General features: G+C 38.0%; 11 protein-coding genes and 1 non-coding gene across 12 annotated transcripts; 6 read left to right on the forward strand and 6 right to left on the reverse strand.

The window, feature by feature from the left end:
- Positions 1 to 365, forward strand: SPOG_05716 (uncharacterized protein; the record flags this gene model as incomplete). Its single annotated transcript, XM_013166687.1, has 1 exon — positions 1 to 365. A coding segment is annotated over one exon (286 nt), but the record flags the coding sequence as incomplete, so codon positions are not given.
- Positions 366 to 446: 81 nt separating this feature from the next.
- Positions 447 to 561, reverse strand: SPOG_16141. Its single transcript, XR_001203061.1, has one exon. It is a non-coding gene; the product is annotated as a 5S ribosomal RNA (ribosomal RNA).
- Positions 562 to 1706: 1145 nt separating this feature from the next.
- On the forward strand, positions 1707 to 2049 carry SPOG_03180 (cytochrome C oxidase copper chaperone Cox17; the record flags this gene model as incomplete). The annotated part of the gene is made up of 3 exons (XM_013165837.1): positions 1707 to 1769; positions 1832 to 1935; positions 2019 to 2049. 3 exons carry the CDS (start codon positions 1707 to 1709, stop codon positions 2047 to 2049), a joined length of 198 nt encoding a protein of 65 aa, XP_013021291.1.
- A 1067-nt stretch (positions 2050 to 3116) lies between these two features.
- SPOG_03178 (uncharacterized protein) lies at positions 3117 to 4038 on the reverse strand (the record flags this gene model as incomplete). Its single annotated transcript, XM_013165836.1, has 4 exons — positions 3117 to 3545; positions 3748 to 3789; positions 3844 to 3943; positions 4010 to 4038. 4 exons carry the CDS (start codon positions 4036 to 4038, stop codon positions 3117 to 3119), a joined length of 600 nt encoding a protein of 199 aa, XP_013021290.1.
- Positions 4039 to 5178: 1140 nt separating this feature from the next.
- Positions 5179 to 6368, reverse strand: SPOG_03177 (glutaredoxin Grx4). The gene has a single exon (XM_013165835.1). It carries the CDS (start codon positions 6210 to 6212, stop codon positions 5469 to 5471), a length of 744 nt encoding a protein of 247 aa, XP_013021289.1. The 5' UTR covers positions 6213 to 6368; the 3' UTR covers positions 5179 to 5468.
- Positions 6369 to 6947: 579 nt separating this feature from the next.
- SPOG_03176 (serine/threonine protein phosphatase) lies at positions 6948 to 8760 on the forward strand. The gene is made up of 3 exons (XM_013165834.1): positions 6948 to 7315; positions 7451 to 7905; positions 7977 to 8760. The coding sequence occupies exons 1-3, from the start codon at positions 7246 to 7248 to the stop codon at positions 8496 to 8498; spliced, it is 1047 nt and encodes a 348-aa protein (XP_013021288.1). The 5' UTR covers positions 6948 to 7245; the 3' UTR covers positions 8499 to 8760.
- Positions 8761 to 8773: 13 nt separating this feature from the next.
- On the forward strand, positions 8774 to 13547 carry SPOG_03175 (DEP domain-containing protein). Its single transcript, XM_013165833.1, has one exon. It carries the CDS (start codon positions 9006 to 9008, stop codon positions 13419 to 13421), a length of 4416 nt encoding a protein of 1471 aa, XP_013021287.1. The 5' UTR covers positions 8774 to 9005; the 3' UTR covers positions 13422 to 13547.
- On the reverse strand, positions 13379 to 17200 carry SPOG_03174 (phosphatidylethanolamine N-methyltransferase Cho2). Its single transcript, XM_013165832.1, has one exon. It carries the CDS (start codon positions 16413 to 16415, stop codon positions 13725 to 13727), a length of 2691 nt encoding a protein of 896 aa, XP_013021286.1. The 5' UTR covers positions 16416 to 17200; the 3' UTR covers positions 13379 to 13724.
- A 647-nt stretch (positions 17201 to 17847) lies between these two features.
- Positions 17848 to 22424, forward strand: SPOG_03173 (t-SNARE component Sec9). Its single transcript, XM_013165831.1, has one exon. It carries the CDS (start codon positions 18159 to 18161, stop codon positions 19284 to 19286), a length of 1128 nt encoding a protein of 375 aa, XP_013021285.1. The 5' UTR covers positions 17848 to 18158; the 3' UTR covers positions 19287 to 22424.
- SPOG_03172 (thiazole biosynthetic enzyme) lies at positions 19771 to 21968 on the reverse strand. Its single transcript, XM_013165830.1, has one exon. The coding sequence runs from the start codon at positions 20855 to 20857 to the stop codon at positions 19877 to 19879; it is 981 nt and encodes a 326-aa protein (XP_013021284.1). The 5' UTR covers positions 20858 to 21968; the 3' UTR covers positions 19771 to 19876.
- A 114-nt stretch (positions 22425 to 22538) lies between the features above and the next one.
- SPOG_03171 (threonine ammonia-lyase) lies at positions 22539 to 24332 on the forward strand (the record flags this gene model as incomplete). The annotated part of the gene is made up of 1 exon (XM_013165829.1): positions 22539 to 24332. The coding sequence occupies one exon, from the start codon at positions 22539 to 22541 to the stop codon at positions 24330 to 24332; it is 1794 nt and encodes a 597-aa protein (XP_013021283.1).
- A 204-nt stretch (positions 24333 to 24536) lies between these two features.
- On the reverse strand, positions 24537 to 25335 carry SPOG_03170 (dolichol-phosphate mannosyltransferase subunit 3). The gene is made up of 2 exons (XM_013165828.1): positions 25029 to 25335; positions 24537 to 24942 (listed from the first exon to the last, which is right to left on the reverse strand). The coding sequence occupies exons 1-2, from the start codon at positions 25242 to 25244 to the stop codon at positions 24886 to 24888; spliced, it is 273 nt and encodes a 90-aa protein (XP_013021282.1). The 5' UTR covers positions 25245 to 25335; the 3' UTR covers positions 24537 to 24885.
- Positions 25336 to 25481: the final 146 nt, after the last annotated feature.

A 25481-nucleotide genomic window follows, 5' to 3' on the forward strand; every position in this document is an offset into this window, starting at 1 on the left:
AATAACAAGAACTTTTGCACACGTTATAATAGGTGTTTCAGTCGTAATTGCAGTCTTAGTTGGATGTGTCGGAGCTGCTGGAGTTTCTGTTGTTAGTCTTGTGTGCTGGGGATTTTATAACATTCTTGTTTTTGGCCTTGGACTGAAACTTGAGCGCTCAGCTGAAAACATTGGCTCGCCTACGCTGCCCAGACATCAACAAAGGGACGACACAGTGGCACCTCTGTCGACGACGACCAGGAATGAAGAAATCGAGCGTCAGAACAATCCTACCACTCAAAGTTAACACTACGTTGTTTACCTTTCTTATTATTATTACTGTTATTAAAAATCGCAATTGAATACGATTATTTCATTTCTTTTCATTGAACTTGTAATTAGTCTTTTGTCACTTAGAAGCAATAGTAGTAGACGTATAAAATAGAAAAACAAAAAGAGAGGAAAGGAGCCTACAGCACCCCGGATTCCCATGTTGTCTCCAACCATAGTACTAACGAGGCCCTCAGACGCTTAACTGCAGTGATCAGACGGGAACTGGTGTTTTCGCCTAGGTATGGCCGTAGACGTACTAATCGGTCAACCAAATCAATCTAAACCTATACAAGGCAATCCATTTGATATTCATACTTAGAAAATTATCAATTCCAAGCAAATCGTCTGACAGATCGTCTCTGACGGTATCTGTTTGATTTGCCTGTTTCTAATTCATTTTAAAAGTTTACACTAATAAGAAAGATAATGAATAATCATTCTACTATTCCTTGACATGTTTATCCCAAAGTTCTACGGTCCTACAAAGAAATTCGGTAGCATACAAGGGACACCTTTCTACAAACAACAGGAGAAACCAACAAAGAAATAAAACAGGTAATATTTTTTTGTATTTATTATTTACCACAAACAGCATAATCTATCGCTTTCTATCACTAACCAACCAACCAACTGCTAAGCCAAAATAAAATTGACTACAGCCGTTAATCATGTATGCACACTACTATCAAGACTGTCTCCACGGATTTTGGTAGACTGCTAGCGAAATGAGCATTGTTTTGATCTTGAATCCCATAGAATGGCCTACAAACGATTTTGTAGCATTTGTAGGCGATATAGTACGGGACTCGTAGAGGTCAAGTAGTGGATTTCGGACCAATATATAGTGAAGAGAATATTAACAAAATTTAATTTTATATGAAATTTCTGAATTGTTTTCTTAAGAAAAAGTCTCGTTCCAGTTTGGACTTTGTTTAATGAGTGCGAACCATTCCTTTATACATATATAATGCAGTTACTTACCCTTCCTTGTTCGTTGAGTGAATGGTAACAGTTGATTTCTTAAGCAAATATCGTTACCTACTTGTTTGAAAAATAGCTGCAAAGTTCAAACGTAAGGAATTGTGTTTGCTTTCAATGAAGGCAAAAAAGAGCACTAAAAGATCTCTCATTTAAGCGATTAAAATTGTTCGTTGCGAGTAAAAATACCCGTTGCTCAGTTTTTGCCTCCATTTAGAACAACCACAATTCTAGAATTTGATTTGTCATCAGTAATCCTTGTTTACCGAGTTTACCAAGTTAGAAGAAGGGTGGCAGCCTTTGATCCTTCTAGTCTAACCCTTCTCACTTTTTTTTCCTAGCTTTCTTTCAATTTCCACTATTGTGAAATCATTATCTCTTGATTTTCTATTCACACTTTAATAAATATTTCTACCATGCCTTCTGCCGAAAACGTTGCTTCTAATGCAGCTCCTGCTGCTACTGAGGAAAAACCAAAGGTATGAAGGTTTCATCATCCCTTTTTCTTTCCCTTTTCATTTTTGTTAACTTTTCTGTCTAGCCTTGCTGTGCTTGCCCAGAAACCAAACAGGCTCGTGACCAGTGTATGCTGAATTCTGAGAATGGCCCCATTGACTGTGCCAAACTTATTGAAGCTCATCGACAGTATGTAATGCTAATAAAAGCGAGCCATACAAAGGGTTCTAGCGTCCTCTTTCCTGTCATTGGTATTAACATCAAATGTATAGATGCATGGCTCAGTACGGTTACAAGGTATAAAGGAATCATTAGGATGAACCTGCTTATCTCCGTACTGGGAAAACATCCTACCAAGTAAATGGTTGCTTCTTTTTGTTTCCTTGGGTCTGTCAATCCCCATATGGATAGGATGATTCCACCTGACTATCCGTCCATGAATATTTTTTCTAGACAGATCTTTTTCCCAAAATGTGTTGTTTTACTCTTACTCTTTTCATTGTTTCCATTATACCTTACCTTGCAATGGGAAGCCTTTTTTTTTTCATACTTGAAAAAGTCCTTACAGAAAAGAATAAAAAGTCGTTGTAAAGTAATTCTAGTCCGATTCATCCTTCTATTCTTTTAACTTAATTTCTTTTTTATATTTGCTTCCTTTTCAATAGCAAATTCCTTCCTACATTTCATAAATCTTAGTCTTTTGTATTTATAGAACAAAGTAACACCAACTTCGTTACCTACTCGTTGCTAAAACAAAAAGTGACCTGGTACCTTGTCGAAAGAACAAAGAATCAATTTTTCCAACATCTCACCTCGTTTTCGACCTTGTGTTGTAAGCTATGGTTTTGAAACGGAGCAATGTCGGGAATCTGTATAGACCAAACAGAAATAAACGGACGAAACCCATGCTTTATAGGGAAAATGGGTCGCCCATAGCCAACTCAGGGCTTGTTTACAATCCTTGGAGTGTGGCAGCCACAGCTGCTGCATTTAAAGATGCTGCTCATGGAGACTCTCGAATGGCTAAGCTTTGTCATGTTTGTTATAAAAAGACTACTTCGCGGATGCGCATTTCTTCCTGTGAATTATGTAAAAAACACACGTGTAGTATATGCCTTCGTGAGTGTTTTGATTGCCAAAACACCATTTGTTCTCGCTGTTCTAAAGAAGAAAGGTATGGTTTTTTAATGATTGAGCCGCGTTGCGTGGCACTTGACTGAAAGGCTGTTGAAGCTATCCTTTTAAGTGGAAAGTACAACTGCATGAGCTGAATCTTAACGCCATTTTTATGTTTGAATTACTAACTCTATTGCTCGTAGGACTTTTGATTGTGAAACGTTTTGTTTGAATTGTGTCCCTATCGTTTCTTCTTAAGCGGATTTTTGGAACGTTTGTCGAAACTCGTCTTCATTATAGACAATACCAAATACAGCATCGTTTTGGTTGTCGTTTACGTTTGTATATTGTGGGAGGTTCATCTGATTTCCTTTTCCTATACAAGGATATGGCGGAGGAGGGGAAAGCCATTCTCCTGTTTCGGTTTTCATATGTGAGCGATCAGAGCTAAAATGCTGAAGATATGATTTTGCTTCTATGACTCTGTATTTTCGGTTCATGTCACAATATGAATTACCAAAAATAAGCGGTAGCTCAGGAGAATGCTCCCAGTCTCGACGAAGCGCTCGTTCAAGATAATGTTCCAAAGGACAGGGAATCGGTAATCTAGTATCATGATCCCATACAAACCATCCTTCCCTAGGATTTTGGAGGCTTCTCGTCAAAAGTACTACATGATAATCCTAAATGCGGTCAGCACGTTTGTATCATCTTACTGCATAATGAAAATGTATAATATAAGAAATAAAAAGTCTTGCTTTCTTCGTTCGTTTAACTCTAGCAAGATACGCGATGATTTTTTTGCTTATATATACATATATATATAAGCTTTTTTCCATGATATGATGATTATAATTTATTTGTTTATACAATTCATGACCTTACCCATATAACGAATGGAGACTTCGACTGCTCCCAAATTGGCATCTAATTCATATACCTTAATTAGAAAAAATTTCCAGCGAATCTTGAATCGCTTACCGTCTTTGTCGGTGTTGACAAAAATATTACATAGGCCTGTAATTGAGGTTTTTCTTTTACAAAATACTCTGCTAGCTGATAGATGTTTTCTTCACAATAACTAGAAAATAGAATGGATTAGTTATTCGGTTTACGTTGTTCACTTTGACTTTTGTTCCTATTTTACCATGATGTGTACTGGATTTTAGATTGCATATTTCTGATATTATGGAGTCTTTCAGTCCTGAAAACAGACTTTTCAAAGGAACCAGAAAATGTTGCCTATGAAAGTGTAAAACTATAAGATGAAGGAAAAGAAAGGAAGATGAAGAGGAACAGCAAATTTTATAGTGATGTACTTTTGTACCCAAAATTGCCATACTATAGAAGGAAATCGGACAGAATTCATTAATGCATTAATTTTGGAAAATGAGGTTGCGATATAATTGTTATTATTACTATTACTAGAATTGTCTTCTCTCACTCAGAGGGCGAGTAGCACTTGAACATTTGAATCGTCATAGTATTATTGATTGTATATTAATTTCATTAATTGACAAGCTATATTTTATCGATTGACTGGGTCTCGTCAGTTAAAGAAAAAGAAAGCTACCGATAAAAACGTCCACTAAATGTGCAACTTTTGCACTATATCCATCGAAGATGGAAGAACAAATTACTCAAAATCAATTGAAATACGAGCTTAGTCATCATTTACAAGAAAACATTCCAAAACTTCTATTGCATATTCTGTTTATTAATGAGGATTAGCGTAGCATGGGCAAAAAATTTTATAGCATATCTGAGAACTTGATTCGCTGGTAATGACTGTTATTGTGACTGCTTTTGGGTGAACAGAATAGTATAAATACCAGTGCTTTCGCTCAATTGAAAACCATCGACGATACTCCATAGGATCATTTCTATAGTATACGTCCGGCTTGGGTTTCCTAACCTAGCCACAGAACTCAACACGGATGATGATTGGTAGCGCCATTGCCCGAAGAGTGAGATAATACTTTCTTACTGAATGGATGCTTAGTAGTTGGATCCTTAAAGGATAAAGCTACATTATAGCATCTGTTCAAGGCGATGATCTCTTGCATGTCATGTTCCTTTTTGGTCATGATATGTAGGGTAGTTGGCGTTTTCTGACGTGTTACTAAATTTTCTATAATTGTCGCGTTTATAACGCGGGAAATATAGTGGATTTGGAATATGAGTTAAAATTTGAATACTGATAGATAGTGTATTAGAAAGTCAATAAATAAGAGAGAGGGCTTTCCATTACTATTGGGGTTATAGTGGTTGAATGTACTTGTATTAAGTTAAAACTAACTTTTGAGTGAAGATGAATTTGCGTAATAACGTAGGTTTTATTTAATGTAGGAAGAATTGAAAGGTTGTGTAGAGAGGTAACTATCTTCATGGATTGTTTTCCTGTTATATTTTCTATGTTTCCGTCAAGGGAAATTCATAGTTTCTTTCTATCTCTTCTAATCTAAGGTAGCTAGCTGTTTATAGGATTATTCTACCCATTTGTCTTACCACCACCCGTTGTCAAAAGAAATATGGACATGTGAAGTATTAGATGCCAAAAAGAATATAGTTAGGAAATGGAAAAGTAGTAAACATGAACGGTTGTATTAAGTGAGCATTTCTTGGAATTCACCAGTTTCCATCATTTCAACTACAACGTCCAAACCACCGACGAATTCACCTTTAATGTAAAGTTGAGGGAAGGTAGGCCAGTCAGAAAAGACCTTAAGGCCCTGGCGAACGGAATCATCGGCCAAAATGTTGAAGAAACCATATTGGACATTTCTTTCACGGAGCAAACCAACCAGTTTACGGCTAAAACCACAAGCAGGTTCAGAAGGAGTACCTTTCATGAAGAGCATGATGTCGTGGGCACTAGTAAGGGTGCGTAGACGATTATCCATTTCGACATCCAAGCCATTTGCGGCCTTTGCACCACTAGCTCCGGAAGAGACAGCATTTGTTTGGACCGAGCCTACATTGGCATCAGGGCCGTTAGAAGTGGGTGTAGCAGACGATTGATGGATGATAGGACGAATATATTCATCGATCGCAGATTTTAACTTTTGAGGGTTGGCACCTGAAATACGAGCAAGGACCTTTTGACCATGGATTAAAACGAATAAGGGAACGGCCGTTACATCAAAAGATTCTGCAATGTCAGAGAACTTTTCAGCTTCGATTTTCAAAAATACCGCATCTTGGGTATCTTTAGCAAATTGATCGAAAACTTGATTCATTTGTTGGCAGGGAGCAGCCCAAGGAGCATAAAAATTGAGTAGAAGGACTTGTTCATTGTCTTTTTGTAAGATTTCTTGAAATTGATCAATCGATGTAATTTCCACACTCATCTTTTGACAAAATTAATTTTTCTAAAGAAATATTAAATGAATTTCAATAATAATAAGCCCTAATTAATCCCTTTTGCAATGTCTTCTAATATATTTCTTTCCTATTCCAATTCCTTAGTTGTTGGTGGTAGTTGGCTATATCGTTCACGTTTCGACAGGAATTCCTTTATTTGTGCCTAAAGGTGCAATGAGAGGAAAGAGGCAAAAGCAGGGAAATTTTCAGTGAAATCTCAAAAGCCTGTTTTACAGCACTCAATCATTAGAATCCAAAGAAAAAAATCTTTTTAAATTCGTCTAAGTAATCTCATCCTATGATGGTTTTTTATCTGATGGACATGATATCTTAGTAGCAGTGGTAAAAAAAGAAAAGAAAAAGGAAACAAGTATTCATTCACTGCTGCTTGGTCCAAATGGATCAATAAAACAAAATTGTTTTCATTTCTCATGTGTCGCTTTTTCACATATCGTATTCTGACGAGAAATTTTTTCGTTCAGCAATGAAAACAAAAGAAAGCAAATGAATTTTTTTTTTTAAAACAAAAGTAATTGAAGAAGAAAGAATGCATTAATAGAATGATCCACTTGCTTTTGAAACTGCTAGCAGTTGTTTCTAATGAAAATGGTTTCGTAAATAAACAAAAAAACACAATGATTACTTTCTCTTTCATTTTTATCTAGTAGAATGGAACCCTAAAAGAAGGCTAAAGGTTATCTGATCGCTTAACTCTTAAGGCCCTGTTTTTCCCCATAGTTTATGACTCCTTTAGTAAACTTCAACAAAAAATAGAATTTTTCAAAGCGGCCCAATTTGAGTGTTTTCGTTGGATTTCTGATCAATATTTAAAAGTGTTTTTTAACTAGATATCATCAAGTTGCTCTTCTTCGGCTGTTGTTTGAAAAGGGCAAAATCTTGCTGAAAGTACGATTCTGAGGTTCTTTCTTGTTGAAACTATCCCCAATACCTAATTAATATAATTTACGTTCGTTGTTTTCTTATTTTTTAATATTTTACGCCATCGTTTTCTTCATAATAATGCCTAATGCTGACTTGGATTGGCAATTGCAAGAGCTCGAAAATGGAAGAGTGATTCCTGAAGCCAACGGTACGTGTTTTTACATATTTCTTCTCATTCATGCTTAAAAGCTATCCGACTCTGTTTTGACTTTTTCCGTGGGTGCTTGTGTTCCATCCAAATTTGTATACTGTTGGAAAATTGAAAGCTAATTGAAACGACTAGTTATCGAGTTGTGTCAGCGTGTTCGTGACATCTTAATTGAGGAATCAAATCTACAGCATATTTCTTCGCCAGTTACTATTTGCGGTGATATTCATGGTCAGCTTCACGATATGCTCGAACTGTTTCGCATTGGTGGCTCTTGCCCGGAAACAAAATATGTATTTCTGGGCGACTTTGTTGACCGTGGCTTCTATTCAGTAGAAACTTTCCTTCTTTTATTAACTTTAAAGTGGAAGCATCCAGATTCTATCACATTAATTCGCGGAAATCACGAATCCCGCCAAATCACTCAAGTATATGGATTTTACGATGAGTGTGTTCGCAAATATGGGTCTGCTAATGTTTGGCGTTATTGCTGTGAAGTGTTTGACTATCTTTCTCTGGGTGCTGTTATAGACGATAAAGTCCTATGTGTGCATGGTGGACTTTCTCCAAGTATCACAAGTTTGGATCAGGTAAGTAATCAATGCCCCTGTTCTCTTTCTACTGTTGTTTCATCCTACTAATTTTTTTTTTTTTTGTTTAGATTCGACTCATTGATCGAAAACAAGAGGTCCCCCATGAGGGCGCCATGTGCGATTTACTTTGGTCAGATCCTGAAGAAATCAGTGGATGGGGCTTGTCGCCGCGAGGAGCAGGATTCCTTTTTGGTTCTGATGTTGCAGAGGCTTTTAACCATGGCAATAAGTTGTCCTTTGTCGCTCGTGCTCACCAATTGGTTATGGAAGGCTATAAAATTCATTTTTCCGAAAAGGAGAAAGAAACCACAAGGAAATTCAATGAACAGGACTTTAGTTCTGATTCAGATCCACAATCGCCATATGATGATACCCCCGCTCCTGGTGATACAATTTCAATAGCGCCAAAAGACATGGGAAGTGTAGTAACTGTTTGGAGCGCACCAAATTACTGCTATCGTTGTGGAAATGTTGCTTCGATTTTGCAGCTTGGTGAAAACCAATCTCAAACTTACAAGATTTTCGGTGCAGCTTCACAGGAACGAAGCGGAATTCCTACTAAGCAACCTATTGCTGATTATTTCTTATGAGTAACAATATCGGAATGTTTATTTATGCTTGTGTTATGATCTATGTTGTGTCGTTCTTTTCTATAGTATGAACTTAGTGCTCTAACATCTTCTTTTACTTCCAAAAACTTTCTTTTAGTATTTTCTTTTTTATGATTCTCAGTATTGCTTCGAAACTTTCTATCTCTTATACTCTTGGTCTTCTGCATGCATCTTGCCAATTGCCTTCTCCAACATGTACCTACCCTTTCCTCCCTTTCGTTTTGTATTTATCACTATCTACTTTCGCTAATAATATCTGTTAAGCTCTTTCTTATTCAGTTTTTGCAGTTTATATATCTTCGTAACCGTAACCCGTACATCTACCACTCACCTAAGGAAACATCTATACTTTCCCCAAGCAGGTTATTGCTCTCAGTTTTCTAGAAATTTTTGGATTTTTGCAACATTGTTTATTATTCTTATATATTTTTTTCATGGAATGTGTAATAAGCTTCATGACGCGTAAATTGACAAACATTCTCTAAAATGTCATGCACTTTGAACTTATGGACTCATGACTCCTCATTGTCTTCTCATATTGCTATTATAAATTATGATTTGGTAGCTGGAGCTAAATTAGGAGACGTTTTCGAAGTAAATCTCGTTCATTTAAAAGAATCTGGCAGCGAACATGACGACTTGAGCCAACTATCGAGAGTAAGAACCAATCGTACACAGGAACCCATCTATCTTATGCCGTTTCCTTTGTTAGGAGAACTAAAGAAAAAGCACCCAAACTTGCAGCTTTCTGTTAAGCATGAACTCAGCACACTCTTAGGGAGCCATAGTCGTGAACCTGTTTCTGTTAAGCTATGTCGCGACAAAGCAGCGATTGAAGCAGACCATGTCGTGATATTTTTTCGTGATCAATTCATCTCCAGAAGTGATATGTGGCGTCTGTCAAGGAAGCTCTGCGACACGTGTGTTTACCAAAAGCAACGTGTCTACTTTTTAGGGAACGCCGCAGGCGAAATAGGCTTTATCTGGAAAAATGGTAAAAAATGTAAATCTGCATATTTTTCAGAAAACACAAGGCCCATCTTTCGTTCTGAAAGCGCTAAATTTCTCATCTTTATCCAAATGAGTGAAGAAATGTGGCATTTTGAAGAAGATGGTGAACTGAATTATAATAAAGCCATAGATGGATTCTTACCTGATTTGTTTTCTTTATGGAGGGATTTGGGTGCGCATCATTTAATATCTATTATTTTGTTTACTCGTGTTGAATATGGAAATTATGGTTCAATGTGTATCTGGAGCCCAGACAATAATGGTATGAACCCAAGCGTAAAACAGCCAACTCAAAATTCAATGAATGAATCTGAAGAAGGTGGTCCATACAAAGATTTCTTTAAAGTTGTTGTTGATAATGTTTCCAGTCGAGACTGGCAACCTACTCTTGCTAATCTCAAAGTTGAGCTAGCAAAGTTCAAGGAAAATGTTTTAGTTCAAAAAACTGTAAATGAGTTCGGTAAAGAGGTCGACTATGTCTGTGGTAGAATGACTGCCTCCCAAGAAGGCAACTTTCTAGAGGTCATAAACATGGCCGTTTTTCAATTCCAATCTGACTACATCGATCGAGATTTATCGAGAACTGGTACTAGCATAATTATTGTCACACCCGGAAGCGGTTTATATGAAGTTGACGAGAAGATGCTGCATCTAACATCTAAGAGCCTTTTGAATACAGTCGTCGGCATGGATATTGTCTCTCTAGGTAAAGTTCCTCTATTCCTTACTCCCATGCTTCGCTATAAAAATCCTACCAAAAATTCCAAAAAGTCTCAGCTACTACCAAAATTCTCTGAATCCTTGCCAACCTCTAACGGTGGCATCCCAGAATCATTTACCTCTTCCATTTCTAATTATTCAGTTGGTTCCTTTCTGAAGAATATTCGAACCGGTAGTGACTGGTTGTATACATTTCCTATCGGCTGTAACATTAGCTTTTACAGTACTACAGAAATGCGTTCATTGCGCTCTCCTTGGGAGAATCTTATGCGTGAGCACAAGTTTGAACCCACCGCTAAAATGCATGAACTACAGATGATGGGTGTTTTAGAAGCTGAGAGTGCCAAAATTTCGATCCCACTGCTTCAATCAGATCCTTCCCTAGGAGGTGGTGATGTATTTAAAGAAGCTGCTCAAGAAGAGTATGATGCTAAACAATTTGTTAGCAATTATCTTCCTCGGCCATCAGAGACATTTCGCCAGCCTCTATATCGTAATGCTTCTTTCAGCCCAGAAAAAGAATTCATACAAGACGCTAAACTTCCTAACTTGTCTTCTGTTTCAAGCCGCGACCTGCTACGAAATCCAAGTGATAAAGACATCGATTTCAAACCTCGTCGTAAAGATGCATTCCGAACAAATACAATGTCAAGTTTAAGTGAAAAGATAAGGGAATCATCAAAGAAAAATTTCAATGTTGCTTTGCCACGCGTTCCATCGCAGGTGAAAGTACCTTCTGCTAGGTCAAGCTCCTCAAACTTAAAAGGCTTCCTTGTGCAACCAGCGACAGCAACTACGTCCATAAATCCGTTGGGTACAAAAGAAGCTATATCAAAACCATATCCGGTCGTGCTCCCTTCAATGGAATCTACAGCTAAAATAAACCAACTTATGGTTACACCCATTACTAGACCATCTAGCCACCTCAAGCCTAATAATTTAGAGGTAACTAATTTATCACCGACGAAGGGTTCGTCATCTGAAAAGCCTTACCAAACTCCTTGGAAGATTATAGATAACCCATTTAAACTAAAACAAACCACAGCGGATAACGATCCTGTGTCTCTTAGATGGGAGCATTTATATATGAATAAACAGGATGTTCGAAGGTTTAATTGGCTATCTATGTGTACGCCTGGTGCTCTTCCGCTCACTTTTAGTTATTTCCCTTCACTGGAGGAATTAAACGATAATTTTGAAGAATACACCTATACAGTTGGAATTGATCCTGAAATAACTGAAATGAATCAGCAAGATCTTCTTACTGAAATGATCTGTCAAAGGTTATCTCGAGGATATCAGATTGTCGTGAATCCTGTTACGTTTATTTACTTGAATGAGCCTTCGACTTCGATAGTTAAAGAATATTCTCAAGACTTTAATAAGTATGTGTCAACCCCTAATGAAGTTCGGAGTAATACTGTTTATCTTGCCTTGGGAGATAGTCAATTTCATTGCCTTTCTTGTGATTCTGTTGGATACAATATTGAAGTTAAGCGATATGTAAAAAAGGTTTCAGGGTATGGCAAAATGAAATATGACTATTATATTTGGTCTAAGAATACGAATGATTACGTCCCTTCTAGTATAACTTTTAATGCTAATGACACTGCAAATTACAACTGGAATTATGTTGATCAACTAATTAGTGGTTTTGAAACTTACTTACCCGATTCAGTCAAGTATTGGAGAGCAAGATTTGTATTGATTCCTACAGGCAACTTTTCTCCGAATATTATACAAAAGTATCAAGCATTGGATCAGGATAGTTATACTGAAGAAGAACTGAGAGTCGAGGGCGTGTGCAAATTATGTGAAATTTTACGTCGAGGAGAATTTGATCCTTTGAATGAGAACTCAAAGAAAACTCCGCAGATTACTTCTACGAATTCTCTTGGAATTAAGTTTACCACCTTATCTCTAAAAGATTATATCAATTCCGAATTGGAAGCTATTACTAATGACTCTAATCGCAATGAAAAATCGTTATTTATGCCGAATAAACGCTTAAGTATCGAATTAGACAATTATACATTAGCTAAGGAAATGCAGGGACAAAATGGCCCGAAGATAGATGATATTACTTGGCATTATCGCGTTTATGAAAACTGTTTTCTAGGTAGTGAATTTGTCTCATGGATAGTAAATACGTTTACTGAGATTAATACCAGAGAAGAAGCCCTAAGTTTCGGAAACAGTTTACTAGAGAGTGGTTTAATTGAGCATATCAGAAAGAAACATCCATTACTTGATGGGCACTACATTTACAGATTATCTTCTGAATTTAATACGAAGCCCATGTCTACTCGCCCTTACAGGAGTTGGTTTAATCGAAAGAAAGAAAATAGTACTAAAGAAATAGAAAATCAAAAATCTTTGAAGGAAGGACCTTTGAGAATTGAACTCTCGAGGCGTATTTTATTTGATGCCGACCCCGAACGGAAGCATGGGCGCTCAGAGATGGTCACTTTACATTATGATCTGCTCCATAATCCTAGTACTTGTTTTCATCTTAGAATCGAATGGCTCTTGGCAACTGCAAGTGTGATAGAAAATATGCTACAATCCTGGTCAAGGATTCTTGAACGTTATGGTTTGGCTTTGGTCGAAGCGCCTATTCATGAAGTTTCGGCTGTTGCTGAACTGAATCCTTTCAATCAGGTGTCTGTCATCAAACTTGCAGTCGAACCGCCTTCACTTCCAGAACATTTATCTTATGCTGCCGACAATAGTCATCCAAAAAAGTGGTGGTGCATTCAAATTTTAAAGTACTTTGAATTTATCCTTGATAGTGAGGGAAGTGACGTTTTTCCACAGATGGTGACAGCAGTTTATTCATGGGGAAAACCAGGCTTCAGGTACGTTCAATACATTCATAAGACAGGAAGTGTGCTTGTACAAATTGACGATGATCTTCAGTTTTTATGGCTACCTAATTTACTACATAATTCAAAGGTAGGTAAAACAAGCTTTAACAAAAGCAATAAAGGTCAAAATGTTTCATTGAAAGATACAGCTGAAGAACTCAAGCATTCTTTCACAAGTTTTTGCAATAACCATGAGGAACTGAACCGATTTTATTACACTGTTGAACATACTAGGGAAGACCGTCGAAGCATCACTTCTGGGTCAAGTATACTTTCTGTGGACGAAAATGACATTCATGCATGACAACAACTTTGATTTATTTAGTTTTCATATGTTATTTAATTATGTGTAACCAGGTTACTAATTTGACGTTTATTTAAGCTTAACTTACCATGCTAATTGAAATAGGACAACGGATAGGAAATAAAGTCATCGAAATTATTTAACTTCACAACGTAAGTTTACAATTTCATTAAATATCATTAATTTCAATTCAGTAAGCCGTAGACTAATAGGTCAAGCCAAAAAAGAACAGAGGCTTCATAAATTCAAATATCATCGGAACTGTAAAATATGTTGAATAAATCACAATTTAACCGTAATGAGCTATACATCCTTCTTTCTTTCTTCCGAATAATCAAAAGGTTGAAGAATCTTTTTAGCACTAACAAGTCTGCTTGCTAAAACTTTCGTGGAACCATCAACTTGAATGACATGATGACCAAGTTCAATACCAAAAACACATTTGATTGCATTAGAAAGTGTCTTTGCTTTACTATCGGATAAATCTCGTAGTGATTTAGAACTATCTTCTGGAATGCAAAGCTTTAGTAAGTGATCCAGAGTATTCTCAACTTCAGAGACATCCTTGGACTCACAAGTTATCGCGTAAATCTGAAATGGTTGACTTTTAGCCATTACCAAGTGCTTATTACTATGATGATAACGGAATTCATAGGTTCCTGGTTCCCAAAATAACAAATCTCTAGAGAACACCACCTCACCAGAATCCTTAGTTTCCGAAACTTCTTTAATGCTAGAAACATGTGAGTTATAACCTTCAAAATCTATGGCAGACCAACGGCCTTCACTTGACACTTGAGTGTGAATATCACTAACATTATCGGATACGCGATAAAGTCCAATCCAGTCATTATTTTCATGGTCTAAAGGTGCAGTCCACTTTACATGAATTGGAGATCCAAGCGGAACTTTGGAATCTTCAAGGTCCAACTTCAATGAATACGAAGTAGATCCAAGTCTGTCAAACTGTGGAGCAAAAAGTTTTAAAATGGCAAGTTGGGCACTTCTACGGAGACTTGATTCCGTACCCTTCAATAATACTTGTACTTTTGGAGGAGCTGCATTCACAAATTCCTGTAACGCTTCAGCAGTCTGTTCAAGAACCTTGTCGACAGTACTGCCCAAAGCTTTCACATGAGTCTCAATAGACTTCGGAATCCTATTGCTGTGTTCTTGGGTAGCTTGTTTAATTAATTTTGATATTCCTGCTTCTTTCCTTAAAGCATTACCGTAGACTTTGCGCATATGGGGTTGCTCAACAAGGCGAATTATAGCCAAGTTTGATAGCTGCGCTAACGTTGCTAACAGAAAAATCCAGGCTGAATTACTTATAAGAGCAAGACCCCAATAAGCAGAGCATCCAAGAAAACGCTCAGGGTTATTAACGTACCGATAGATACCTTGGTAGACAAGCTTGGGAGAGCGGCTAGGTAGGAAAAAGTCGCCATAGAACCATCCATATTGGCCTAGATCTTCATAAATAGAGACAGAAGTATAAATATGTAAAGCAATTAGAGCAAATCCTAAGGTATGGCGAAGAGTAACAAGTCCATAAGTCCAGTTGTTAGGAATATGGTACAGTTTCCAAGCTGCCATACAAAAAGAAATATAAGACATATTTAAAGTAATGTTATAAAATCCCTTCCACTGAGACCAAGCCTGCACAATAGATTCACCATTACGGATGAAATGTCGAGACCAGGCTTTATCCCTAGATTGATAAAACAAAATAGACCCGTGGAGACCACTGTGTAAGAAACGCCACAAAAAGGCTTGAAATAGAGCCCAAAATTGGTTGTGGAAAGAGTTAGAAGAGAGTAAAGTTGATAGAATGCTATAAGCAGCGATTATGATCAACGCGACATCTGAAATTCTAGCTGAATCGAAATTAATCAACCCGACAAGATCACGAGCTGGAGGAAGTTCAAAGTCTACATCTTCATCTCCTGGTGTAAGACGCGAATGGGCAGAATCACTTCCATATGTCTTTTCAATATGGGGATTTTCGACAAAAAGAAGGAAACCAAACTGAGCAGCATGAGCTATCATACTTGCCAGCAAAACGCCATAGCTTCCAGAGATCAAGCTCATACCGTAGTATCCAGCGTAACCAATAGAGTACATGGGATGAGGGGCTAGTTCAAAAACACCATTGAAAACCAAAGAGCTACGAAGAAGAAAGAAGAAATCACCCCAATACCATGCGTAATCACGAACGACACGATGGGCATCCAGCTTCACCCAGTAGTTAAAAACAATCAAGGCAATACCTCCGAAGAAACGCAACATGTGAAGGAGAAAATTCATATTTGGCCAACAGGTCCAAGCAAAAGCCATCAAGACATACGAGCAGAAATCACACATCAGTATAAGATCCACAAAATGGCGAAAAACTAGCCAGCTGTTAAACTCAATGGGAGATTTTTCAAAGTTATAAGAAGGATCCATTTTAGAGACAAGTTGGTGTTTTGTCATTTCATAAAGCTTGGGATTCTTTTTTTTATCAAGGAAACCAAGCTTATTAACCCACTCTACAACCTTTCGGTCATTGGACTGAGAATGAAGCAGAAATCCAATTCCAATATCATAACTCATGCGCCAAAAAAAGAAGCAGGCCATTAACAAAACGCGGCGCGTGTTTCCGCGGGTGAAAAGGTATAAGGCGACTTGAGAAAGGATACTGCCGATAACCACCCAGTCCCAAGGTGTCTTGGGAACGCGTGGGTCGATGGTTTCAAGGATACTGCGACGATTTTCCTGCTCATGAGGAAGTGCGAAAGTTTCGCCTGAAGGAGTTAAACCATAGCGATCAAGACCAGAAGTGGAACTTTCTTCATACGTTGCGTCTTCATCGTCACCGGGAAAAGACAGTTTGACGTTTTCCCTCGATTTCTTAGGAGAAGAAGCAGATGAAACCGGTAAAGAGGAACCGAAATCCAAAGAAGAATTATCAAAACTAAGAGATCCGTCGTCCAAGGTTTTCTCCTTAACCATTTTGTTTATACGGCGTAAAAAAGACAGTAAAAATTGGTAGTTACACAAAGTAGTAGGGTATTCGAAAGGTTGGAATTCTAGCAAGTAATTATCAACACTAACTTTTTCTAAAAATCGATATAGGTTTATTTTATCCTAAAAAAGAACAAAGGTTCTTGCTTAAGAAGACAAAGTCGAAGAGAAACAAGACGGTCTTCCTCGTTCGAGTAATACTTCTACGAAATAAGGGTCCTCCGAGAATTTAACAAGCTCTGAAAAGAGTAATATTTTCTTTCACGTTTCAACGAACGAAATTGGCTATGTCCTTTTTATGCTAGGATTTCCTCCTTCCCTTAATGAAGGACGTGGAGAAGGGTAGATTTGTCGCGATGGACATAGCAGCATATATAACGAATATCGGGGAGTCGACAAGATAGTACTTTTCGGTTACATTAAACCACAAATTAGATATGATATTTTGTCTTTGTTTCCTTTTTGCTTATCGTTCTGAATGGAATGGAAAAAGAAAACAAAGACGTTTTGAAAGTAGCTTCCTAACCCACGCAGTATACGCGTAGAAAACCACATCAAATGGCGCCAAAATGTAAAATTGAGATAGAAAATTCAAAAGAATCACATAAAAATCCCTGATTCGTTTCGAAAGACATTTTATTATGGCAATACGATATATCGCATAGAGAAGATTTCGAAGATTTTAATATGATCTTGGGTTTCTTTGTAGACAATTCATATAAATTGTCTACAACATTTATTACTGAGTGGATACAGTTTGAAAAGATAGTATATATATATATATATATACCAAGAAGTCAACGAAAATACAAAACAACTCCATTTTAAACATTTCTTTTCATTCATTAGATGCACATATTCGGACACTATCACCTCTAGCTATTCTACCAAACACGTCTAAACGTTAAAAACCAGTTCCAAAAAGAAAAGGAAACAAACAAAAAGGCATCAGAAAGATAACGCAATATTTTTAGTCAACAGAGCTTTTCAGACAAACCATGAAAAAAATGTGTTACTCATCACTTGCCTTTTGGTAGAAGTCAGAAAGATTCAGATGGTTTATATAGTACACGAAAAAAAATTTATATACAGAAACCTATTTCAAAACAACCAATTATACTTTCTTTGAATGATCTTTATGGGTTCATGTAATTAAATTGACGAAACTAGTAAGTTTGCAAATGCTTTTATATGATTTTCTACAGCCCTCAAAATTAGAGAATATTCATAAAATGGATTTTATTTTATTTTTTGATCTTTTTTTTGTTGATTCCAATTCAAAATGAGTTCAGATATTACTATTTATCTTCTAGTAAACAAGAAAGCTAGTAAATTTTGTTTACATTTTGTTACGCTAAATATCGCTCTTGCCCGCTATATGAGTATAAGCATGTAGGCCACCTGTAGAGGGAGTAGAAATCTTGCTCATAACACACAACATAAATTCCACAGTTTGAGAAACGGTGCCCTGGTTCTTCTCTCAGAGATACCAATTGGATGCAATTTTGCTTTTTTTGAAAAGAAGACATAGAGTACGCGTCAATTTACAAAGTTTGCAGTTGGTGGGAATCAGTTTGATCGAGCGTAGCATTCGTCCTGCGTAAACGTGTGTTCGATCATTCTTCTGTTGAAACAAGGGAAAGTGAGTCATCTTGTTGAAAGAACATAGGGTTTCGTCTCGTACTCGTGCTTATCTTTCTATCTCTTTGAACCTATATCACAACATTTACTATGGGCCTTTTCAAAAAGAACAAGGGCGTCAACCCTGATATGTACAAGGCCCCGGAGCAAAATAACTCAGCTGCAAGATCTGAGACACCTGCCCCTTCCTATTCTACCAATAGTTTTTCAGGTGGCTCTTATCCTGGCGCGTACAGTGCAGGCAGTGGATATGACACTAACATGTCGAAGAGTGGCTACAACATGCAATCGATTCGCAATGATCCTTATGCCCGAAAAGATATGCCTCCAATGCGATCTGGTGCTGCTGTAGCTCCTTCCGGTTATGAACGGCCAAGTTATCAGCGTGCGCCAGGAAGTCAGACGACGTTAGACTTGAAAAAGCAAGAATTATTTCAAGGTGCACGTCTCATCCAAGAATCATCTGAGAATTATTTGAAAGACGATGGCGAAGCTGACTTGTCGAATCCTTACAGTGCAACGGCAGAAGAAGACGAGGATGTCGAGGCCATTAAGCAAAAGATTCAATTCGTTAAGCAAGATAGTTTGTCGAGTACACGGAATGCCTTGCAGATGGCGAACAACGCCGAACAGATAGGAATGTCAACACTTCAAAACTTAGGGCAACAAACAGAAAAAGTTGCAAGCGCTGAAAAAGATCTTGATGTTGCTAAAATCCATGCAAAACGTGCGGAAGAGCAGGCAAGAGAACTAAAAACCTTAAATAGAAGCATGTTTGCTATACATATTGGTAAACCGTGGGGTAAAGGTAAACGTATCGCCGCCGAGGAAGCTCGGCTGACCGCTAAACGTGAGAGTGAACGTCAGGATGAAATTTTAAATAGACAGTTTGCATTTCAGTCTCAGCGTCGTATTGGAGAAACTATGAAGAAGAATCAAAAAGATTCAACCAAAACCAAAGATACGAAAGGAGTATCTATTCTCGAGCGCTCTCGTTACCAATTTGAGCCGGATGCCGAAGATGACCTGAATGAGAAAGAAATTGATAAGAACTTGGATCAGCTCGATGGTGTTGTTGGTCGTTTGAAGGGTTTGGCATATGCTACCGGACAAGAAGTTGAATCTCAGAACAGTCGACTCGGCAAAATCCACGATAAAAGTGATCGTTTGGATACGGACGTCTATCTCAATGTTGAACGCCTACGTAATATTCATTGATGCATGAATTTCTCTTTTCCATGATTAATTTATTGATTACATCCTACCGGTTTTAGTACTTTTTTTATTACCCTTTTACTTTTTTATGAACGAAACAATGCTTTTTTAGAGATTTCACTATATGTATTTATCGGAGTCTATATTGAACGAAGAAATCCGCGCTAGCCTTATAGTTAGAGTAATACTATCTGAAGGTTTTTATAAAGAATCTGAAAAGATGCATGAGATTGGTCGCACGTATGAGCTTTCGTAAAAAACAGCTGTAAAAAGATTCCAGCAAAAAATCGCTATTTGACAAATGTGTACTAATTGACACTTTGATTTTAAAGTTCTACTAGGCGAACGGGTGCCTACATTGTATTGTCTAAACGAGAATTACTTTCAAGCTTTCTTGATGAATTAGCAAATACATGTCGTTTATAAAGAGATATAATTTACGTCTGAGATATTAATCAAAACTAAGATGAAAAGAATTCATTGAAATATGAGAATGTCAAAAACTATGTTATTAACATATAATATCGTGAAGGATTTCGTTATGCAATTCCATCAAAAGCCTTTATAAAAAGAAACAAAAATAAACGTCATTTTTAAATGCACTTTTCGTTGGCAGCCTTACGCTCTTCGAAGACATTGAGAGCTTCTTGAGCGGCCTTAATACCACTAAACATCATACCTCCAAAGGTAGGTCCCATACGATTGGCACCGTCAATTTCAGAAAGTTCCATACCAGAAACAACCAAACCAGGATACACCTCACGAGTACCCTTCACAATGAGGTTTTCGGAACGATTCATGTCAAGAGGGCGCATGTCGCCGAGATGTGGGACAAGGCCAGCTTGGTGAGCACGCTTAACGCAGAAAGCACCAAAGGGACCGTCATGACCAGTGGCCGAAAGGACCAAATGAGCATTGATGGTGTTGGGATCCATACAAGATTGAAGGCCATGGTTTAAACTGACAAGAGTCCAGTTGGTGACAACACCAGCGATACGTTGGTTGCCATCTTGATCAGCCTTGACAATCAAATCTTCCACGGCAGTAGCGTTAAAGAGCTTGATGTTAGGAAGGGAGAGAGCACGGGCCATGACGGTGCTTGTGAAGAGAGCAGCATGCTTGATAACCACGTATTCACCTTCATCCTCATAAGGAACACCGATTTCTCTCAAGAAGGCATCAGCCGGCTTACGGACGACCATGGCGGAAAAGAGTTGACCGCCCAACCAGGCTCCACCACCAGGAGCAACGGAGGCCTCAATGATTGCAATCTTCAGGTCAGGACGGCGAGTACCAAGATAGTAAGCAGCAGTGAGGCCAGCGGATCCGGCACCGACAATGACAATGTCAGACTCAGCATACTTATCCAAGTCTGCAAAGTAGCGACGAGTCATGGCACGAGAAACAGTACTTTCACGGATAGGAGAGAAGTTGAAAGCATCATCCAGTTGGTACGTAGGGAAAGATTTCGCCAAAGTGTTGTATTCATTTTTGACGAGGGCAACGTCCTTTTCGACTGGCAAGTCGGACTTGAAGAGATTTTGAACTTGAGCAACAGCAGTAGCGGGGGCCATTATGAAGAAGTCAAACACGAATGAATAGTCGAATTTGATTATAAAAACAGGGCATCCTGGCCGTCATTTATACTTGAATTTGGCCTTCTTCTACCTGAGCATTTAGTCTGCTTGCGGTCATTGACGCGGTTTCAGATATCCGAAGTATCGACTTTTTAAAACACACATCCGGAAACGGGTGCAATCTTTCGTAAATGTTTTAGTTATACGCTATTCGTTACTTTAGCAGGAAATCTACTAAAAAAGTAGGAACCCGGATGTTGTAATCATTCGCGCTTTAAATCGATTGAAAACGTCAAAAGTGATTTGGCTTTTACGTTGGAATGGGTTGCCTGGCAGTCTGCTATTTTGAGAGGATTACGATACGGATACAAATGAGTGAACCGATTGTTGGTGGTTTGTAGAGACGATAAAGACTATGAATTCATAAAGAAATAAGAGAAAGAACTCTCTTTCCAGCTTTTAGCCTTCAAAAGTTATGTAAACATTGGATTTTATCATTAGGTCATGCCTGATATTGTGTCAAATCCAATTGGCAGATCTTATGGAACAAGCAACTGACGTTTCCGTCTGTTCCAATTGCAATCTTTTTCGTATTTTCCCTATTCCTTTCCTTTCTTTTGTGCTTTTTCACCTCATCAACAAAAGGAATCAACCTCATGGAATAGGGACTTGTGTTTAGATACGTAATTCTCTTGAAACGCACAGCGCTATGTCTCCTTCGTAAATAAACAACCGTGAATCGACGTTGGATACATAGAAATCAATAACTGACTCAGCGATGGTAAGAAAGACTCAGTAAGATATTAACTTGCTTGCTCTACTGTGTGATGAATGGAAGCCAGTATTGTGAGTGAAAAGTGGTAAAAGGGGTGTCTTGCCTAGGAAAAGAATGGATCTGTCATTGATCCTTCCATTTTTCCTTTGGCTAAATCCCTCTTTGTTGACATTGACTCCCCGCCCTTAATATTGAAAAGTACAGTTTTTCAGTGCTATATATAGGGACCACCTTATTTATTAAGGACAGACGTTGGTGGAAGTAGGAAGCCTTTACTCGTAATACAAAAGCCATCAGCCAATTGAAACTAGAAGTTTGCTTTCTGCCTTAATGTCTTTTCTGATCCATGCTCATCTCTACAATCGGCCTTTTTGTTTTTCACTTCTCAAAACTTTTTTCATTGGATTGTAACGAGGTACGCTGCAAATCTTAAGTAAACAATACAAAATTGTTTAGAGGTGAAAAAATATGTCCAAACGTAGCTTACGAAATCGCAAAGCTCAACAGATACGAATCAACTATAAGAAGGGAGATGAGGATTGCATTTCCGCACTGCGTCCGGCTTTCATGCGAGGCGTGCAAGAACTGATCAGTTCGCTCCTTCAGTGATTTTCCGTAAAGCACAACACTCACTCATTGTCTGACCTTTGACTTCGGTTTGACCTAAACAGACATTTTCTGTTTTTTCTTTAATCCATATTTGTATTCCTAGTCGATCTTCTTGATTTGATCTCAAGACGTTAACGAACCCCTGTGAAATTCTCCTTGTCACGTTAGAAAGGTGTTTTCAACGAACAGTAGAATTGGTTGCCATTAGCCATACCTAAGAGACCTGCCAAGAAGAAAAATTTGGATTCTCTTTGGGTTTCGCAATTGCATGCTTTTTGAATGGTTGTTGGAAATATGTATGGTTCGCTACTTCGAACGGGTCGCTTGGCTCACAGAGCTCTCAATACCCAATCCTTAAGAAGTATCAAATTGCCTCGTGCATCGTCATTTTGGAGCTTACAATGTAAACGATGGAATTCAAAGACTACTAAAAGTGCAGAAGAAAATGACCCTGATCTTCGTATTCCAGGAATCATTGAGGATAATATATCACCGGTTATTGCTGAAAAAGAAAGTTCCAATGTCTCTTTTGACATCCCTAAAGATATGCTCCTACCAGATGGAATGCCAGATTATTTGCGCCTTACATTGACTTCTCACGTTTACGATATCATTGAAGAAACACCTTTAACCAAAGGTGTCGTCATTACTGAAAGTACAGGAGTTCCTGTTTATCTGAAACGTGAAGACCTTACGCCCGTTTTCTCTTTCAAAGTCCGTGGCGCTCATAACAAAATGGCTTCTCTGGACTCGAAATTGCTGGAGCGCGGTGTCATTGCCTGTTCGGCCGGTAACCATGCTCAGGGTGTCGCTTATTCTGCCAGACGACTAGGTGTGAAGGCGACGATTGTGATGCCTCAAAATACTCCTGACATTAAATGGAAAAACGTCAAAAGACTTGGTGCTAATGTCTTATTGCATGGTGCTAATTTTGATATTGCTAAGCAAGAATGCAATCGTCTAGCGCAGGAACAAAACCTTCGTATCATCCATCCTTATGATGATCCTTACGTTATCGCTGGTCAAGGTACTGTTGGTTTAGAAATCCTTCATCAATTGGACCTCCGCAAACTAGACGCTATATATTGCGCTATTGGTGGTGGTGGTCTTATTGCCGGTATTAGTGCTTATGTGAAGCGAATTGCTCCTCATGTCAAGGTGATTGGTGTCGAAACTTTTGATGCTGATGCGTTTTCACGCTCCGTACAAGAGAAAAAGCGCGTCACTTTGAAGGATGTAGGTTTGTTTGCAGACGGTACTGCTGTCAAACTTGTTGGTCAAGAAACCTACCGGGTTGCTTCCAAATATGTCGATGATGTTGTTTTGGTCGACAAAGATGAAATTTGTGCTGCCATCAAAGATGTCTTTTTGGATACACGTTCCGTCGTCGAACCATCAGGTGCTATGTCTGTTGCCGGTATGAAACGTTATTTGTCGAAGCACAAACCCGAAAATCCGAATTCTGCCTCTCAAGTTTGTATCTTGTCAGGTGCCAACATGGACTTTGATCGTCTTCGTTTTGTTGCAGAACGGGCCGACCTTGGTTTGAATAAGGAAGTGTTTTTAAGTGTGACTATCCCTGAATGCCCTGGATCTTTTGAAAAACTCCACAGTATTATTACTCCTCGAAGCATTACTGAATTTTCTTACCGCTACGACAACTCTGAGTATGCCAACATTTACACCTCGTTTGTTGTCCAAGATCGTGCGAAAGAACTTCCTCATGTACTTCAAAAAATTTCAGAGCACAACATGATTGCAGAAGACATTAGTGACAACGAGCTTGCCAAGACTCATGCTCGTTACCTTATCGGGGGCAAATCCGACGTTTTGAATGAACGCTTGTATCGTTTTGAATTTCCTGAACGCCCGGGGGCTCTAAGCAAGTTTTTGAAAAGCTTAAAGGAAGTATGCAGTATATCCTTGTTCCATTACAGAAACTGTGGTGGTGATACTGCAAATGTGCTTGCTGGTTTGCGAGTCAATGAAGGTCAATTGGAGAACTTGAACGGTATTTTAGAGACAATGGGCTACGCTTGGGTTGATGAAACCAACAATCCTGTATATTTGCGCTATTTAAGGAAATAATTTCATTGAAATGAAATGGTGAAAAGAAGGGTTTGCGAAATGTTCTGTGAACTAAAAGTTCGTAATATCCTGTATAATAAAGGTTTCTACTTAAATATATAACCTTCAACTATATCATTATTTCCCTTTTGGTTCAAGCCAGAGGTTACGAGAGATATGTTGAAAATAGACTGTATATCTTTTTGGGATTTACTTTGAGAAATGAGATTTCTTCTTCTTCTGTTGAAAATGGTTTCTTTTTTTTTTTTTTACACAAGTGGTTAAGGGAATATATGTGAATATATAGATGTGTATTAATTGCATAGACTGCAACTTTATGTTGATATGGCTGTTTATAGGAGAATAATGGAAACAATTTCACTACATTATGAATGGATGCAATTAAGCTGACCAGAATCGTAAGATTGAAGAAAGATGGATGAGACTAATTACCGATTTCGAAAACCACTGCAATAGAATACGTTTTTTTTCTCCCGATTCCTAGAAACTTCTTAATAGAGGGAAGCGTACGCAGTGGATGGTTGTTCAAAAAAGTCAATCTAGGGAAGGATGTTTATTCTTCAATAACGAGACCCTTGGCTTTTAAAGCATCTTGAGCTTCCTTAATGTCCTATTCATATCAACGTTAGAAATCCAAATCTAACAAAAGAAAACAATTCAAGAAAAAAATAAATAAATAAATAAAGGCACACATACGTTGACTAAATCCACATAAGCTTGAGGTTTATCATGAGTTGTAGCAACATTATACAACAATGTAACACCCAAATGAGCGCCAAATGCCAGAATAAATAGATAAGGTGTATAAGGACGTAAAGTTGACCATGGTTCATCTAAATCAAATAAGTACGTTAAGCGATACAAGATCGTGAGTGACACATAGTAGAGTACAATCTTTTGAATCCTTTGCATTTTGATCAAATAAAAACTCTCTTCAAAGTCAATGATGAAGAAATGTTGCAGTTTTCTGAGTAGACGCAAGCATGAGTATCATTTACCGAAGCTTAACGAGTATAATCTTTGAGTGGAATCCGGCTTTGCGTATGTTTATGAGAGGTTACGGTTATTGGCTTTGAATACAATATGGAGAGTTACCGTAGCATGCAAATTACCATAAGAATAGCGAGTTTTTTTCTCAAAAGCTTACTT

This window comes from Schizosaccharomyces cryophilus (assembly GCF_000004155.1).
Source record: "Schizosaccharomyces cryophilus OY26 unplaced genomic scaffold supercont4.1, whole genome shotgun sequence".
NCBI classification, from domain to species: domain Eukaryota; kingdom Fungi; phylum Ascomycota; class Schizosaccharomycetes; order Schizosaccharomycetales; family Schizosaccharomycetaceae; genus Schizosaccharomyces; species Schizosaccharomyces cryophilus.

Excerpts from the sequence above, each read along its gene's own strand:
- SPOG_03174 (XM_013165832.1), bottom strand. The coding sequence starts at position 16,415 with ATGGTTAAGGAGAAAACCTTGGACGACGGATCTCTTAGTTTTGATAAT.
- SPOG_03177 (XM_013165835.1), bottom strand. The coding sequence starts at position 6,212 with ATGAGTGTGGAAATTACATCGATTGATCAATTTCAAGAAATCTTACAA.
- SPOG_03176 (XM_013165834.1), top strand. The coding sequence starts at position 7,246 with ATGCCTAATGCTGACTTGGATTGGCAATTGCAAGAGCTCGAAAATGGA. Across the intron at positions 7,316-7,450 it reads AGTGATTCCTGAAGCCAACG|TTATCGAGTTGTGTCAGCGT; the intron begins GTACGTGTTTTT and ends TGAAACGACTAG. Across the intron at positions 7,906-7,976 it reads GTATCACAAGTTTGGATCAG|ATTCGACTCATTGATCGAAA; the intron begins GTAAGTAATCAA and ends TTTTTTGTTTAG.
- SPOG_03170 (XM_013165828.1), bottom strand. The coding sequence starts at position 25,244 with ATGCAAAGGATTCAAAAGATTGTACTCTACTATGTGTCACTCACGATC. Across the intron at positions 24,943-25,028 it reads CTTATGTGGATTTAGTCAAC|GACATTAAGGAAGCTCAAGA; the intron begins GTATGTGTGCCT and ends TGATATGAATAG.
- SPOG_03172 (XM_013165830.1), bottom strand. The coding sequence starts at position 20,857 with ATGGCCCCCGCTACTGCTGTTGCTCAAGTTCAAAATCTCTTCAAGTCC.
- SPOG_03175 (XM_013165833.1), top strand. The coding sequence starts at position 9,006 with ATGTCATGCACTTTGAACTTATGGACTCATGACTCCTCATTGTCTTCT.
- SPOG_03173 (XM_013165831.1), top strand. The coding sequence starts at position 18,159 with ATGGGCCTTTTCAAAAAGAACAAGGGCGTCAACCCTGATATGTACAAG.